Source organism: Haemorhous mexicanus, chromosome 8 (assembly GCF_027477595.1).
Source record: "Haemorhous mexicanus isolate bHaeMex1 chromosome 8, bHaeMex1.pri, whole genome shotgun sequence".
Classification (NCBI taxonomy): Eukaryota; Metazoa; Chordata; class Aves; order Passeriformes; family Fringillidae; genus Haemorhous; species Haemorhous mexicanus.
Genome location: NC_082348.1, coordinates 15,319,773 through 15,334,532, shown reverse-complemented (window position 1 = coordinate 15,334,532; position 14,760 = coordinate 15,319,773). Strand labels below are relative to the sequence as shown.

The 14,760-nt window shown below is 64.1% G+C and overlaps 3 protein-coding genes across 4 annotated transcripts; 1 reads left to right on the top strand and 2 right to left on the bottom strand.

Moving 5' to 3' along the window:
• Positions 1-151: 151 nt before the first annotated feature.
• CATIP (ciliogenesis associated TTC17 interacting protein) lies at positions 152-2,807 on the bottom strand. Its single transcript, XM_059852323.1, has 9 exons — positions 2,732-2,807; positions 2,253-2,465; positions 2,065-2,120; positions 1,657-1,743; positions 1,344-1,514; positions 1,045-1,169; positions 877-953; positions 688-772; positions 152-455 (listed from the first exon to the last, which is right to left on the bottom strand). The coding sequence occupies exons 1-9, from the start codon at positions 2,805-2,807 to the stop codon at positions 152-154; spliced, it is 1,194 nt and encodes a 397-aa protein (XP_059708306.1).
• Positions 2,808-3,132: 325 nt separating this feature from the next.
• PNKD (PNKD metallo-beta-lactamase domain containing) lies at positions 3,133-14,715 on the bottom strand. 2 transcript variants are annotated; one of them, XM_059852836.1, is made up of 10 exons: positions 14,570-14,715; positions 13,975-14,179; positions 5,799-5,914; positions 5,485-5,597; positions 5,194-5,252; positions 4,961-5,053; positions 4,569-4,732; positions 4,373-4,459; positions 4,148-4,263; positions 3,133-3,956 (listed from the first exon to the last, which is right to left on the bottom strand). In XM_059852836.1, the coding sequence occupies exons 1-10, from the start codon at positions 14,595-14,597 to the stop codon at positions 3,783-3,785; spliced, it is 1,155 nt and encodes a 384-aa protein (XP_059708819.1). In that variant the 5' UTR covers positions 14,598-14,715; the 3' UTR covers positions 3,133-3,782. The 2 variants fall into 2 exon arrangements, with proteins under 2 accessions (XP_059708819.1, XP_059708818.1); XM_059852835.1 differs by lacking the exons at positions 13,975-14,179; positions 14,570-14,715 and adding an exon at positions 6,884-7,047.
• Positions 7,315-13,263, top strand: TMBIM1 (transmembrane BAX inhibitor motif containing 1). The gene is made up of 12 exons (XM_059852837.1): positions 7,315-7,468; positions 10,405-10,649; positions 10,751-10,833; positions 10,904-10,968; positions 11,094-11,147; positions 11,260-11,310; positions 11,470-11,509; positions 11,637-11,674; positions 11,893-11,980; positions 12,090-12,185; positions 12,454-12,507; positions 12,598-13,263. The coding sequence occupies exons 2-12, from the start codon at positions 10,433-10,435 to the stop codon at positions 12,739-12,741; spliced, it is 930 nt and encodes a 309-aa protein (XP_059708820.1). The 5' UTR covers positions 7,315-7,468; positions 10,405-10,432; the 3' UTR covers positions 12,742-13,263.
• Positions 14,716-14,760: the final 45 nt, after the last annotated feature.

The following is a 14,760-nucleotide window of genomic DNA, read 5'->3' as shown; positions in this document are numbered from 1 at the left end:
CCAGGAACATATGGGGTTGTGGCAGGCACAGGGATGTGAGCCTGGCCCTGCTCCACCTCCCAGGCACCCCCACCCACTAAGCGAGGGCTGGAACAGCCAGGGGAGGGACAGAGTCCCACCCAGAAGGCATGGTGGGGCTTCAGCACACAGCTCAGCTCCACCTGCCCTCCCTGAGCCTCAGTTTCCCCAGAGCAAACAAGACTGGACAGGCAGTGCTGGCTGCTTTATTTGCTGTTAGCTGGAGGGTGGCCAGCTGGGGAGTTGGGGAGGGGGCTGGCAGCCCCAGTGGAGGCAAAGGGGGTCCCAATGGGCCGCTGGTGGGCGAAGAATTCCGCAGCAAAGGAGATGGTGTCATGTGGCTGCTGGAGGAGCAATGCCTGGAGGAAGTCAGATAGCAGTGCCCGGACCTCGGGGTGCTGCTGGAGGTAGGCAGCATGGGAGAGTTGCAGCTCCTCCTGCAGTGGGGTGGACAGGATGGGTGGGGTGGGCATGAACACACATTTCCCCCCTGGGCACTGTGCCAGGGTGAGGGGGACAGGAGCCTGGGTCCTTTCCCACACTTAAGAGGGTGTGAGGAAGGATGTTGGTCCCCTGCCCCCTCAGTGTGCCACCTGGGCACACCAGGGGAGACCCTGCTGGGACTGGCATAGCCCCATGTCCCCTTGTCCCCATGTCCACCCATCTTACCTTCCTGTCCAGGAAATAGGAGTAGAGCTCCATGTCCTCCTCCCAGTCCAGGGGTTCTTTGGGGAAGGGGAGCTGGGGCTCAAACCTACCTGGCAGCAGAAGGGCAGGGCATGATGTTCACCCTGGACTTCCAGACAGTGGGGAGGGGCTGCCTGTGCTGGGGTGGCACAAGCCTCCCCTGCTCAGTACCTGACTTGCTGAGGATGGACTCATCCTGCAGAAGCATCAGCACTGGGGAGCCAATCTGCATCAGCTGAGCCAGATGCCTGAGAGGGGAAGAAGAGCCCTTGACCTTCCCATCGTGGGTCCCTCCAGACTGGCAGGGCTGGGTGCCTCTGGCCGGAGCCCTGCCCTTACCCGCTGGGCAGGAAACTGCAGTGCCACACGGTGCGGGCGCCTGTGCTGGCGCGCACGGCTCGCTTGATCACAAACACCTCTGTCTCTGTCGAGCCCACCATCTGCTGCTGGATGCCCAGGGCAGACTGGGCGGTACAGCCTTGTCTCAGAGTCGCCCCTGCCCCGAGCTGCCATCTCCACGTGTCCCCCCATGCTGTCCACCACATTCTGCCCACTCCCACTTCCCGCATCCCACCCTGGTGTCCCCAGCCGGACCCAGACCCCGCCCATCCCACAGGCCTTCCTGGCTGGCGGCTCACATAGCTGAAGGTGCAGAGGTCGCCCTCGCTGTTGATGGCTGGGAAGACAAGGCCGGGGGGCATTGTGTGCCGGCGGGCCAGCACCCGCAGCAGCAGGAGGCTGGCACCCTCCAGCAGCCGCCCCCGCAGCCTGGCCCGGCTGTACGAGAAGCTGTGGCACCGTGGCTCTGCCTGCAGAGAGACCTGGCTACTCATGGGACAGCCACAGCTCCTGCATCCCCAGGGACAGCAACCCCCCGAGCGTGGGCAGCCCCGGTGAGACAGGCCAGCTGTGCTGCTCCCTCCCAGGATGTCACCCTGCCCTCAGCCTCACCTCTCCCTCCTGCAGGGTCCTCGTGACCGTCATCCCGTGCTCGTGGCTCACAGTGTGGGTCGTCTTCTTGGTGGGGTGTGGTCTGAGCTGCGGGAGGGGTGGGAGGCACGGGGTGGAGGGTAGAGCCAGGGCAACCCTCCTCTGAGGTGGTGACCCCAGCCCCGCTGTCAGTCGGGGTACCATAGCAGATGCATTGTGGGAAACTCCCCACTCCAGCTGCCACACAGAGGAGGGGATGGGGACCAGGCTGGTGGGGCAGAGCTGGAGTCTAAGCATGACAAAGGACACCAGGCTACCCACAGCAGCCTTGCAGGGGGCACAGCCCTCAAGAGGGCACCACTGCAGGGCACACCCCAGGGCAACGGGTAGTATACAGGGAAGGGGACATGCCACCACCATATCAGTCACCTCCAGGCACTCCTGCTCCTCCTGCTCCAGGGTCTCCAGATGCCAGGTCACATAGGCTGGCAGAGCAAAGCCATGCTCAACCAATCCCGTTGAATTGGACTGTCCCCATTCCCAGCCCTGGGGGCTGGTGAACAGGGATGTTCCAGCCCTGGGGAGGAAGGAACGCCCCAAAAGCCCCCCTGGCTCACCTTTGAGGGTGCTGGAGACAGGCACTCCATCCTGCTTGCCTCGGAACTTGGTTTGCACCAGGATGCAGCTCTGCACCGGCTCACCTTCCCGCTGGTAGGGTGCCCACTGGGCTGCCATCCACCACTGGCCCTGTGCCTTGTCCCTTGGTGAGGCCCCCACAGCCACCACTGCCAGCGTCTCAGCAAACAGGCACCACTCCAGCTCCTTCAACCCTGCACAGAGGGATGGTGACCCCAGCACAGAGGGACAGTGCCCGCGAGGAGATGGTCGCTCTGGTCACTCCCTCCCGAAGTGACTGTCGCCCCTACCCAGCGCCCCTCCCTGTCTCCGTCCCCCCCACAGGCTGGGCCGAGCCCCTCGCCGTTCATCCTTGACTCTCAATCCCTCACTCTCCGGCTCCCTCCTGCCGGGACCGGTGCCCCCACCCTGCAGCGGGCACGGCGTGGCAGGACAAGGGGGGACTGGAGGAGGCACGCACCGATGAGGCTCAGGAACTCGGCAGCAGCGTCCGCCACGCTCGGGCTGTCCTGTGGGCTCCCGGGAGGAGACTCCATGCCTCGCCTGGGGGCTCCTGCTGCCGAACCCTCGGTGAGGAGGCGGCGGGGCTCCCCCGAACCGCGGTACCCGCCCCACGCGTGACCCTGGCGGGCAGTGACACCCACCCCGCCCCCGCAGCCCCCAGCCCCTGTCGGGTCCCCCCGGGCCCCCGCCACCCGCGGGTCCCCGCCCTGCCGGACCCACCCGGTGCCCCCGACGCTTCCCCGTCTCCCCGGCAACGCCCTGACCCCACCCTTTAAAGGGGCCGCGCCGCGGCCCGCCGCGGGGTTTAGCGCCGGGGGGCCCCCACCACCGACGAGGAGAGAAAGGGACGAACAGGTGTAAAATTGATCCAGTCTTTTATTTGGGGCGTGGGGGTGATTGTGGCTCCGATTCCCAGTGAAGCAGCACCCCCCATACCCCAGCAGTGCAACCCTCTGGCCCCGTCCCAGTGCGTGTGTGTGCGTGTGTGTGCGTACAGGGGGGGCTCCGACGTCAAGGATGGGGTGCTGGAGAGGAGCCCCGTGCCTGGAGGTAGTACTGCCCGCCCGCCTCCCCTTGCTGGCTCCATCCCAGCCCCCACAAAGAAGATGCACAACACTGGGGGCTTAAGGGGAGGGGGCTGAGAGGTGGTGGTGGTGGTGGAGGGGAAATTGGAGATTCCCAGAAAAACGAAGTGGGGGAGGGGGATTGTAGGAGAAGCCCTTGGTTCCATTCCTATAGCCCCAGCAGTGAGGTGGGGGGGCTACAGACCCCCCGAGAGGGGATTGAGGTGCTTCTACGTGACAGCTGGTGACCCCCAAGTTCAAGGCAGCAAAGGCAAGGATCACTTACGGGGTGTCCACTTAAGGGGGTGTCCACTCTTCCCCCTACCCCAACCCTGCACCCCAGGAGGGAGATTCACAGCAAAACAAACCACTGAGTCTTGGGCCCCCTGTGCCCAACCATCACCTGGCCCTGTGGAAAGGGGGGACCCGGGGAGGGGAGGAGATCTAGGTGGCTTGGTAGAGATCCTTGCGCCTCCGCACCTCCTTGAGGACACGGGCACGGAAGGCGTCGGGGTCCTCTCCCCCGGCCTGCCACAGTCCTAGTGCCTCCTGCAGCTCTGGCTGGTGGGTCCGCAGGAAGGGGTTGTAGGTCTGCTCTTCCCCCAGCGTGGAGGGGCACTGTGGGAGCAGCAGCTCAGCTCCCCTGCTGGAGGCAGCACCCCCAGCAGGGAGCAGGGAATGCCCCCAGAGCCCCCTGCCCCTATGGCACCCACCATGCAAGAGGGTGTTGGGATGCAGCAACCCTGCCAAGGGAACCCCGTGAGGGGTTGGGGTGGTGGGTGCTGCCCCCAGGGACCCTCACACCTCACCGTGCTCCTCTTTTCCTGGCATTGTTGCACTACCCACTGCAGCTTCTGCTCCAGCGCGGGATTGTCCAGCTCCAGGAGGCTGGCGAAGGTCAGGCACTCCAGTGCGTATTCGTGGCCTGTGGACCCCCATACGCAGCCCTTAGCATCACCCCCACCTGGCTCTCCCCCTTGGCAGTGGGACTAGGGGGACACCAGCAGCTGTGCCCTGCTGTTGGGGACACTCACCTGGCCAAAGCAGCGTGTCCTCGCCCAAGCCCACGGCTATGTCCAGGGAGGCGAGCATGGTCTCAGGGGAGCCCTCGAATGGCCTGCCTGGACCCCCACACAACTGCCTGTCATGGGGGGGTTCTGGAGGAACCCCTAAACTCATCCCAGGACAGGATAACCCCGAAACCCCCTGTCTGGGGTTGGGTGCACTCACCACAGCCAGCAAGGAAGAGGAGGTCCCCAGAGAAGAGGCAGGGGGGGCTGCCGAAGGGGCCCCCGTCCAGCACATAGACCATGTGGCCCACAGTGTGGCCAGGCGTGGCGAGCGCCTCGAAGGTCAGGCGGCCCACGGTCACCGTCTCCCTGTCTGCAAGTGGGCTGTGCCGGGAACAGGGGGCACCATCAGGGTGCTAACCCAACCCCAGCACCTCAAAACGCGCCCCTGCCCTGGCAACCCCTCTTGCACACTGGTGTCAGGAGCGTGCCAGGTCTCTGCCCAATGTGGAACTGGGGGGATGGACTGGTGGGTGAGTGCTGCAGACAGTGGTGGTTGAGAATGAAGCCCCCCCCAAATTTACAGGGGTGCTAGGGGGGTGCAGGACTTACTTGGTGAGCCGTGGGATGGCATCGAGAACGCTGCCATACACCCTGCAGGAGCTGTGCTTCTGGCAGAGCGCCTCATTCCCTCCGCTGTGGTCCCTGCAGACAGGGAGGTCAGAGACCCTAAATGTACCCCCCCCATACTCCCCCCACTAAATGGGGCAGGCTGGGGGTCACCTCAGGAGGAGCTGCCTTCACAACAGCTACCAACCCTTCCAGGGCCACCTCTTGCCCCTTACCAGTGTTTGTGTGTGCAGAATATGGCCTCCAGTATCACCCCCTCTTCTTCGATGGCAGCCTGGGGAGGAAATATGGACAGAGAGATTAGAGGGGACAGAGAACCCAAGCACCAGTTTGCTCCCTAAACCCTATCTCCCCCAGCTCCTCTGTCGTGCTTCTCTTGCCTTGGGCACTAAGGGCTGCAGATTAGGGGCAAATTTGTTCCCTTCTAACCCCAAAAGACAGAGACATGCCAGCCCCGCACCTGGAGACAGCCAAACACCAAGTCAGAGTGGCTGTGGGGGTCTCACCTGTACAGCCAGTGGGTCAGAGGGGTCGATGACAGCCGCTTGGCTGGAGCCAGTGTCAATGACCAGGTAGCTGTAGTTGTTGGAGAGTACAGGAATGGGCAGAATTTTCACCCCTGGGGGGGAAGAGACACAATCAGGACATGATGCCCCGCAGCTGGAAAAGGGGAAGTCCAAGTCAAACTCCCCACATTTTACATCAAATTCTTAGTTAAACATGCTTTGGGCAATTCGGTGATGGCAACCCCTCCCCAGCCCAAAGTGCTGGTGCTGGGGAGCTGCAGGGACGAGGTGTGGCAGGGGCTGCCAGGACTCACCAGGGAAGCAGTAGGGCTGGGGCACGGAGTGGCCATGCGGGTACCGCTCCCGGGCCTTCTTCACCTGCCGCTGGTAGAAGAGGTAGCCCAGGCGTGTGCGGGCGTACAGGCTGTACCTAGGGAGGGCAGACACCCCTAGGCATTAAACCCCAGTTCCCCTAAGGAGCCCACTTGGGAAGGGGGCTACTGCTGGGGCTGTAACTCTGACAGGGAACACATACAGGGCCACTTTCTCATTCGGGGGAGCTACAGGTGTTGTGTGTGTACCCCACACCCCAGATGTGTAGTGAGGGCAGGATTGGTTCCCCGAGAAGTAATCCTCAAGCTACTTCGAGCAGCAAGGACTGGGCGGGGAGGGGGAGGCATTGCTGCGGGGTGCTCACCAGAAGGGGCTAGAGCTGGCTGTTCCTCCCCATGCTCTGGGGAGAGGGATATGCCCAAGCTTGCCACGGTCCAGGGAATCAGGAAAGAGAATGGGCCAAGGAAAAGGGAGGCAAGAAATGCCCCCGTGCATGTGGGAGTGCAAAGGACATAAGGCTCGGAGGGACCTCCCCGTTTGCACAGCAGCAATTTGGGACGAGACAGGGAATGGTGCAATGACAGACATGTAAAGACCCGGGTTGCAAAGCCCATTCCCGGCCGAGGGCACCCCTGGATGGCACTCCGGGAGCGATCCCTGCAGTAGCAGTGGGAGCCCGAAACCGGGGAGCAGGGGCTCCTGCCGGCACCGGGTAGCGTGACTACGGCCGGGTCAGCTGTGACACCCGAGAGAAGGCGCCCCGCACGGGAGGGTGACCGGCACCGTGCGGGGGGAGCCGGTGGCTGATCCCAGGCCCCTGCGGCCGGGCTGGCACCGCCCGCCCCCACTCCCCCGGCCGGAGCGGGCTGAGCCCCAGCCCGGTCTCTCCGTGCCGGCGCGGCCGCAGGTTCCTCCCCGCGCGGCTCCGCAGAAGTAGGGGAAGGTGGTGGGCCCTCCCTCCCGCCGGCAGCACAAAGGCGGGCGGTGGCAGCTGCCTCCCTGCGGGGGTCCCGCAGCGGCGACCGCTCACTCGCTCGCTCACTCGCTCGCTCGCTCGCTCACTCACCCCAGGCGGAACAGCAGCGGGGCGGCGAAGGCCATGAGCGCGGCGGCGGCGCGGCGGGCGCGGCGGAGGAGGCGCAGGCAGGCGGCCCCGAGCCCGCGCGCCCCGGCCGCTGCCGCCGCCGCCGCCGCCCCGCCGGGCCCCGCGGCCATGCCGCCAACCGGCGTCACGCGCCCGCCGCGCCGCGCCCCCTGTCGGCCCCGCCGCCGCGGCACCGGGAGCGGGGGGGGCACACGCTCGGCACAGCGCTCGCGTCACCCGCCTAGAGGAGAGGATTCCCGCCCCCGCCGCCGCGAGGGGTGTCCCCCCGCTGACATCACTGCGTGAGGAAGGGGGGGGGGGGGTCCCTGAGTGACGTCAGAGCCGCCGGGAGGGAAGTCCCGGGGGACGGGCGAGGGCAGCGGGGTCCGTCCCCGGGAGCAACAGGCGGGAGAGCGTGCCCCGCTGCCGGTCCCGGCCGCCCCGGGTGCAGGGCGCGGAGCCGCCGCGGGGGGGCGCGGTGGGCGGTGGCTGCCCCCGCCCCGTCGGACCCGTCCCGGCTCGTCCCGTCCGGCGGCGGCCGCAGCCCGGCGGAGCAGCGCGCAGCAGGTAGGGTGGCCCGCCCCGCTCCGCGACCCCCGCCGTTCCCGAGTCCCGCCCGCGGTCCCCAGCGGTCCTCCTCGTTCTCTCGACTCCCCTCCGCCTGCTTCGTTCCCCCACCCCCCTGACCCTGCGCCCTCCGGTGCCACAGCCGGCGAGGGGCTGTGCCAGCGCTCTCCCGAGCGTCCCGGAGGCCGACGGGGACTGGGGGGGGGTGGGCGGCCGGTCGCTAAACAGCGGGGACGCGCTGCGACACCCCGCTCCCCCGTCACCGGAGTGGGTAGGGGCAGGTCGGGTTGAGGTCCGGCGGCGGGAGGAGGGGGGACGAGGTCCCGCGGGCAGGAACGCGGGGGGACGGGACCCCTACACGCGGCGTCCCTCTGTAGCACTGGTGCTGTTTTCTGGACCCCACGCGATGGCGTGGCAGGAATCGGGGCGTGGTGCGGGGTGGTTCATGGGAGGGCAGCGACACTTGTGCTGTGGACGGTGTCCTCACGGACCCCGTGGGGTGTCTCGAGAGGGGTGGGCACAGGTTTGTGCTAGGCAAGGTGTGGGAGTGACTCCATGGGGGTGCGTGGGGACCAGCGCTGGGTGCTGGGGCTGGGGCACAGGAGGACGCCTCTGTCCTATGTCTGTGCCCCCGGGAGAGAGCTTGCAGAGGGACAGGAATGTGGGAGAGGTGATGCTGAACCCCAGCAAGCTTGTGTCGTGTGTGAGCGGTGTGGGCCAGCGGGGACATCCCGTCTGGGTGGGCCGTACTGACCCTCTCGTGTCAACTGAGCCCGACTGGCCTGGCCTGGGCCGGGCTGGGCCAAGTTGTGCTGTGCTGTCTTGGATTGTGCTGTACTGAGCCGTGCTGCGCTCCAGGAGGCAGCTGTGCCCTGTTGTACTGTACCAGGCTGTGCCATGCCAGGCTGTGCCACTCTGTGCTGTGCCGTACTAGGCTGTGTTGTACCAACCCGTGCTGTTCTGGTGGGAGCTTCCAAGTTCTTCGAGAGTGAGGTGCCTTCTCAGGCAGCCTGAATGTGCAGAGCTCTGTCCTGTGCCCCAAACCATGATCCCCTCCTAAGGTGGTTGTGTTTCCCTCAGGAACCTGTGGGGCTTGTGGCAGGGGCCCAAGCCTGGCAGGAGTGCCACGGTGGATGGTGGGGACACAACCCTGTGCTACCCATGAGGTTGTGAAAGGGATGATGGTTGGCTGTGCCCCATGTGGCTGCTATATGTGCCTTATCTGTGCTGAGTCACGGTGCCAGTGCAGAGTAGCACCCTGTCCCCAGGGACTGTGTCATGCCACTGAGCTGGTCCCGGGTTGCCATCTACTATCCAGCTGGTGACCTAAGTTTCAGGACCATGCAGTGCCATGGACCTAGGAGGGTTCGGCTGCCTGCTTCCCTGGATGTGGCAGCTGCTGGGACCCGTCAGGCTGGTTCCTTCCCTGTGCCCAAGGCTACCCCGATGTGGTGGAAACAGGAGGGGCTGGAGCAGTGCCAAGGTGCTGGTCTTGGGCACAGGGTAGGACCCCGCTGATCTGGTGCCGTCCAAATACACTCTGCTTTTCCCAGACACCTGGGCTCCCTCCTGGGGACTCTAGTTCCCCTGTAACTTGAGTGTCAGTCACAAAGGCTTTCCTAGGGTCAAGGTCGTATTTTGGGCCTGTTCCTGGCCCCACAGATGAGGCGGTACCAGGGGGTCCCCTGTGCTTTCTGGGAAACCACAGTGTGGAGAAAGTGAACTTCCTGTCCGCATGGTCACTGCCACGCCGGTTATTTATTTTTGGCGCTGTCGTCATCGTGATGATGAAGGGCAGTGACTGCGGCAGTTCTGCCATGGCTGGCCCAGTTGGATGGCGAGAGGGTTGGAAGGACAGACACAGAACTGCTCTCCCAGCCCGGCACGGCTGGCATGGGTGTGCTCTCGGCTGCGGGAAGCACTGGCGTCACACAGGAGGAAGTGCCCAATCCCCTCCTAGCCTGGTCCTGGTTAGCATCAGATCCTCGTTCCTTCCCTGGGATGGTCCCAAGATCACATCACCATGGCCAGGAGGGTGTTTGGGGGTCCTGGCACCTTCCTGGGGTCTGGGGGGCCAGTGCTGAGGGGGTGGGAGGTGTGTAAAGGCCTGGCACTCTCTACTGGCAGCGCTCTTGTTTTCCTGGCCTTGGAGATCCTGCTTTCCTTCTCCTCCTCCTGCTGGGACCAAGCCCAGCTGGCCTTGAGCCCGGGCTGCCTGCTCACAGCTGCTGGGGGCTCTGTGAGGGGGCCTGGTGTGGCCGAGGAGGGGAACTCAGCCCTAGCAGGGTCCCAGCTCCACTCCCCGAGGAAGAGTCCATCTCCTGTAGAGGTGATGTGGGTGTCACATCCCCTTATAAGGGGACTCAGGAGTTCTGGAGCCCCTGTGTGACGCATGCGGCTGTTGGGTGGGGGACACCCCCGAAATGGGAGTGGCAGTGGGATCTGCGTGGCTGTGATGAGGATCAGAGCCTGTGTTTCCATCCCAGGCAGTCAGCAGGGTGATGCCATTTGTCCTCAGTGTGCTGCTACCAGGACCCCAGACCAGCCAGGGGTGCTGCTCCTTCCTCCCTGGCAATCTCAGGGCGGGCTTCAAAGACCGGAGAGGTCGGATTCCTTCTGAAAAGGTCACGGCCTCGGCGCAGCCTGAGTCAGCGCGTGGCTGTGCCCTGCTCGCGGCTGACCACTGACGCAGGTGCCAGGGACTCAGGGCACAGGAATGCGGGTGGCTCCAGCCAAGGGGACATCCCTTGTCTGTTACTGACCTGCTGGCATTGAGGCCACCTTGTCCTTACTCATTAGGAGTCACTTTTAAAGGGGGAGGAGGAAGTTTTGTAGCTGCACGATTCCCTCTGTCCCTACACCTGTGGCTCCACTCACCGAGATCGGGTCCTGCCCAGGTGACCTGGCTGAAGCCCTGCGTCTTCTGTGCCCTGCAGGTGTCCGTGGGAGGTGCAGGGAGCCGGCATGTCACATCCCAGCGCACCCCCGCTCTACGATGACAAGAACCCCCTCTACCCCCCGCCCCCTGGGGGGTACCCCCAGCCCCCCCACTATGCGGGGGGGTACCCGCAGCCTGGGGGATACCCTGCGGGGGCGGGGTACCCACAGCCAGGGGGGTATCCAGCATCAGGGGGGTACCCTCATCCCGGCATGGCCATGCCCACCATGCCTATGCGGTTTGGTAAGTGGGGCACCTTGGTTTATTTGGGGGAGGGTACTAGAAACAGGGGTGCTGTGAGGGGCTGCATGGCTGACCCTGGTGCTGAGGGGTGTCCTCCACAGGTGACAAGGACCTTGGGGATGGCTCTGCCTTCCAGTCAGTTGACTGGGACGATAGGAAAGTCCGGCACGCCTTCATTCGCAAGGTGAGTCCCAAGGGGCCAGGGACACCTGTCGGGGTGGGGAGCCAAGTGCTGACCCCCCTGTCTCTTGCAGGTCTATGCCATCATCTCCCTGCAGCTCCTGGTGACGGTGGGAATCATCTCTGTGTTCACCTTTGTGTGAGTAGAGGGTTCCTCCTTACTTTTGTCCTGAAAAAGAGGGGAGCTTGAGTTCCTCGGGGGTGTTCAGAGGGAACAGTAGCTGCTGTCTCCTCTCCCTCACACTTGTCCCTCCTATCCCACAGCCACCCTGTCCGCTCCTTTGTCCAGAGGAATGTTGCCATCTACTATGCCTCATAGTGAGTAGGGGCTCTGCTGGCTTGTGCCCCCCAGCTCGTGCCCCCACATCCACAGCCTCCCAGGCTGATCCTGTGGGGGGCTGTGGGGCACACCTGCCATCTCTCCTTGCAGTGCTGTGTTCCTGGTGACCTACCTGGTGCTGGCCTGCTGCCAGGGTCCCCGGTGAGTCCCTAGGGCCCCTAGGGTGGGGTGTGTGGGTATGGGGGTGTCTCCAGAGCATCAAGATAGGTTCCTGCCTGGGGCTGCCCCTGGGTGGTGGGGGCCAGGGGGACATGACATGGTTGCTGTCACTAGCTTACCTCTCTCCTGTTTTTTTCTCAGGAGGCGCTTCCCCTGGAATATTATCATGCTGAGCATCTTTGTGAGTGGGCTGGGACTGGCAAGAAGTCCTGTTGGTGCCCCCATGGCTGCCCCTGGGTGTGCTGGGAGGGATAGGAGGACATGTTGGCAGGTGGGCAGCCTACTGAGCTCACCCTTCTCTCCCACAGACACTGGCCATGGGGCTGATGACAGGCACGATTGCCAGGTATGCCCTGGGGACCCTGCTGTTACAGAATCTGGGGTCCCTCCTGCCCTCCACTATGCAGCCAGCTCAGCTGAGAGGCTGCCAGGAGCCAGGGGATGCTCCAGTCCCTTGGGCTCAGGGACTGCAGAGTTCCTGTCATGACTGGGGCTGTGGGGGAGAGTCTCCAACACCCCCCTGGCAGGAGGATACTGAAGTGAGGTGAATTTCTTTGTCTGTAGCATATACAACACGAAAGCTGTCCTGATTGCCATGCTCATCACTGCCATTGTGGCCATCGTTGTGACCATCTTCTGCTTCCAGACCAAGGCAAGGAGAGGGATGCATCCTGCCCTGCCCTCTATGGGGCAGGTGTGGGGAGCTGGTCAGTGGGGACACCCTGGGCTCTCCTGTGACATTTGTGTGTCTGCCCCATCAGGTTGATTTTACATCGTGTCCGGGGCTGTTCTGTGTGCTGGGCATTGTGGTCCTGGTGACCGGGATCATCACTGCCATCGTCCTCTTCTTCAAATATGTGAGTGGGAAGGAGAGAGGGGCTGTGAAGAGCCCTGGGTATTCCTGGTTGGCTGTCCCCAGGGCTGGTGCAGGCAGGGGATTTGGGTGGTCCCTTTGCTGGGAAGCAGGGTGTGGTACCAGCCGTGGAAGGCAGCCTGCGTGCAGCGAGAGGGTGTGTCAGCATCGGCAGCAGCTCCTCGGGAGCCGGGAGCGGGCGGGACGTGCCCTGCCTCGCCTGCTGCCTGCCAGCAGTCCTGCTCACCCTGCTGTGTTCTCTTCCCGTGCAGGTGCCCTGGCTCCACATGCTGTACGCAGCCATCGGGGCCATCGCCTTCACACTGGTGAGCTGGAGCGGGCAGAGGGTGCGGGTTGGGGACTGGGGAGGGAGGAATTCCCCCTTGCTCCTTTCCTGACACTCTCTGTCCCTTCAGTTCCTTGCCTATGACACCCAACTTGTGCTGGGAAACAGGAAGAACTCGCTGAGCCCCGAGGAGTACGTCTATGGTGCCCTCAACATCTACACTGACATCATCTACATCTTCACCTTCCTCCTGCAGATAGTGGGCCGGAATTAGCCCTGGGACCCCTCCTGTCCCTCTCCAGCTGCCCCTCACCCCTCCTCTGGTCTCTGTACAGAATAGTCTGCTTACTGTGACTCTTAATGCTTTGGCATTCCTACCTGTAGGCTGCTAAGGAAAGGGCTTCCCTTGATCATCCCCCAACAAGCTCTGAGGGCAGTGAGGGGGACTGGCTGCCAGTGTTTAGGCAGTTTAGCCCAGCTTTGGCACTGCTTACTGAGGCTGTGCCAATGGCATTGGGCTGGCAGTGGAATGTCACAGCCCTGCCTGGGCACAGGGAACTGGCAGCGGCTGCTGGGATCATGTTGGGATTTTTTGGCAGAGAACAGTTGGTGTCATTCACTCTGTGCCTTAAATGTGGCTCTGGCCATGCCCCCTCCCTGAGCTGTGGCTGTGCCCGGTGTGGGCAGGGGGCAGCTGGGACCTCCAATGTGGCAGAGCTCACACTGCAGAGGCCCTGCAGCCACAGATGTGGGCAAAGTTGCACTTGCTAAATAAAACACTTCAGTTTTCCAGACAGTTCCGGTCTTACTTGTGTGGCAACTCCCACAAAAAACCTGTGGGCAGACTCAGTGGGGGCTGCGGCCTGGTGCAGCACAAACACTGATTTGGGATGGGAAAACCAAGGTCAAACTGCTCCAAGGCTGGCCTCCCTCCCCTGCCTGTAGCCCCTGCTGTTGTGTGCAGAAGCCCAGCTGCAGAACAGCTGGGCTTCCCCCTGCTGAGGCAGGCAGAGCCTGGGGCTGAGCATTGAGGGAGCAACCACAGTGGCACTGAGCTGTTTCACTTTATTTGTTCCTATGTGTTCCATGGGGCTGGTGTCACCTTGGCCGGTCCCTGCAGGGTGCTGCAGTGACAGCCTGGGCATGGGGGCAGCTTGGCTATGCCCCCCTGACCATCCTGTTGTATCGCTCCGTCTCGTACTCGCCCTGGTTGGCTTCCATCATCGCTCGGCGGATTTTGAGCTGCTCAAGGCGGTTTTTGTCCACTTGCCGTTTGGTCAGGAGGAAGAGGATGATGCCAGAAGGCAACCCAATGGCCCTGCAGGACAGCCAGCAGTCAAGGAGATGGAGAGAGTGGGTGGGGAAGCAAGGGTGCTGTGCCACGCTGGGGCTGCATGGACAGCGCCCTGTTCAGCGCTACAGACCCCCAAGACCCCTGTTCCACCCTGGCCCCACAGAGCAGCGCAGCCTCCCAGTGCCGACCTCTCCCACCAGCTGAGCCACTCACCAGGCCACCCCCACCGGCTTCATCGGGTTCTTGCCCTTCTTGCGTGTGGGGATGTACTCCACCCCCTCGGGGAGCCCCCCGCTGCCAGGCTCCTGGCTGGCCCGTTGTCCCGCTGGCCGGGGACAGCTCTGCCCAAAGAGCCGTGTGCCCGGGGTTTCCGGCCGCCCCCAGGCCTTGGCTGAAGGTCTTGCTGCCACCAGCAGTCCTGCGGGGAGAGAAGCATTAGGGAGGGGCAGCCATGGGGTAGAGTGTGGGGGGCCCAGCCCGGGCTGCCGGAAGATTTTATCCCTGCCCTCTTCCTTGTCCGTCCCCATTCCCATTTCCCTGCCATAGGCTCTGCCCTTCCGCCAGGGGGCGCTCGAAGACGGGACCTTTGCCGGGGGCGTGACAAACACAACTGGGGCGTGGCCAAGCACAGCGGGGGCGTGGCCCTACGCCCTCTCCCTGGCGGGGCGGGGCGGGGGTGAGTCCGTCTCGGGGCGTTTGTGCCGCAAGCCGCGGAGCAGTGCCGTGAGGGAGGCGGCGGAACGGTCCCGGCCCCCCGCCCCGGGGTTGCCCTCTGCTCCTGCCCACCCGCTCGCCCGCCCGCCGTTACCCCGCAATCCGCCTCGCGCCGCCGCCATGGTGCCGGTGTCCACCGGCGGCTCCGCTGCATGCCGGGAGCTGCAGTTTCGCCGCTCGGGGACTGTCGCCGGGCGGCGCCGCAAGGTCCCTGCAAAAGAAACTACATCTCCCAGAGTGCATCGCGCAGGGCGGGGCCGGCCGCACTGCCGGCGGAAAGGGCGG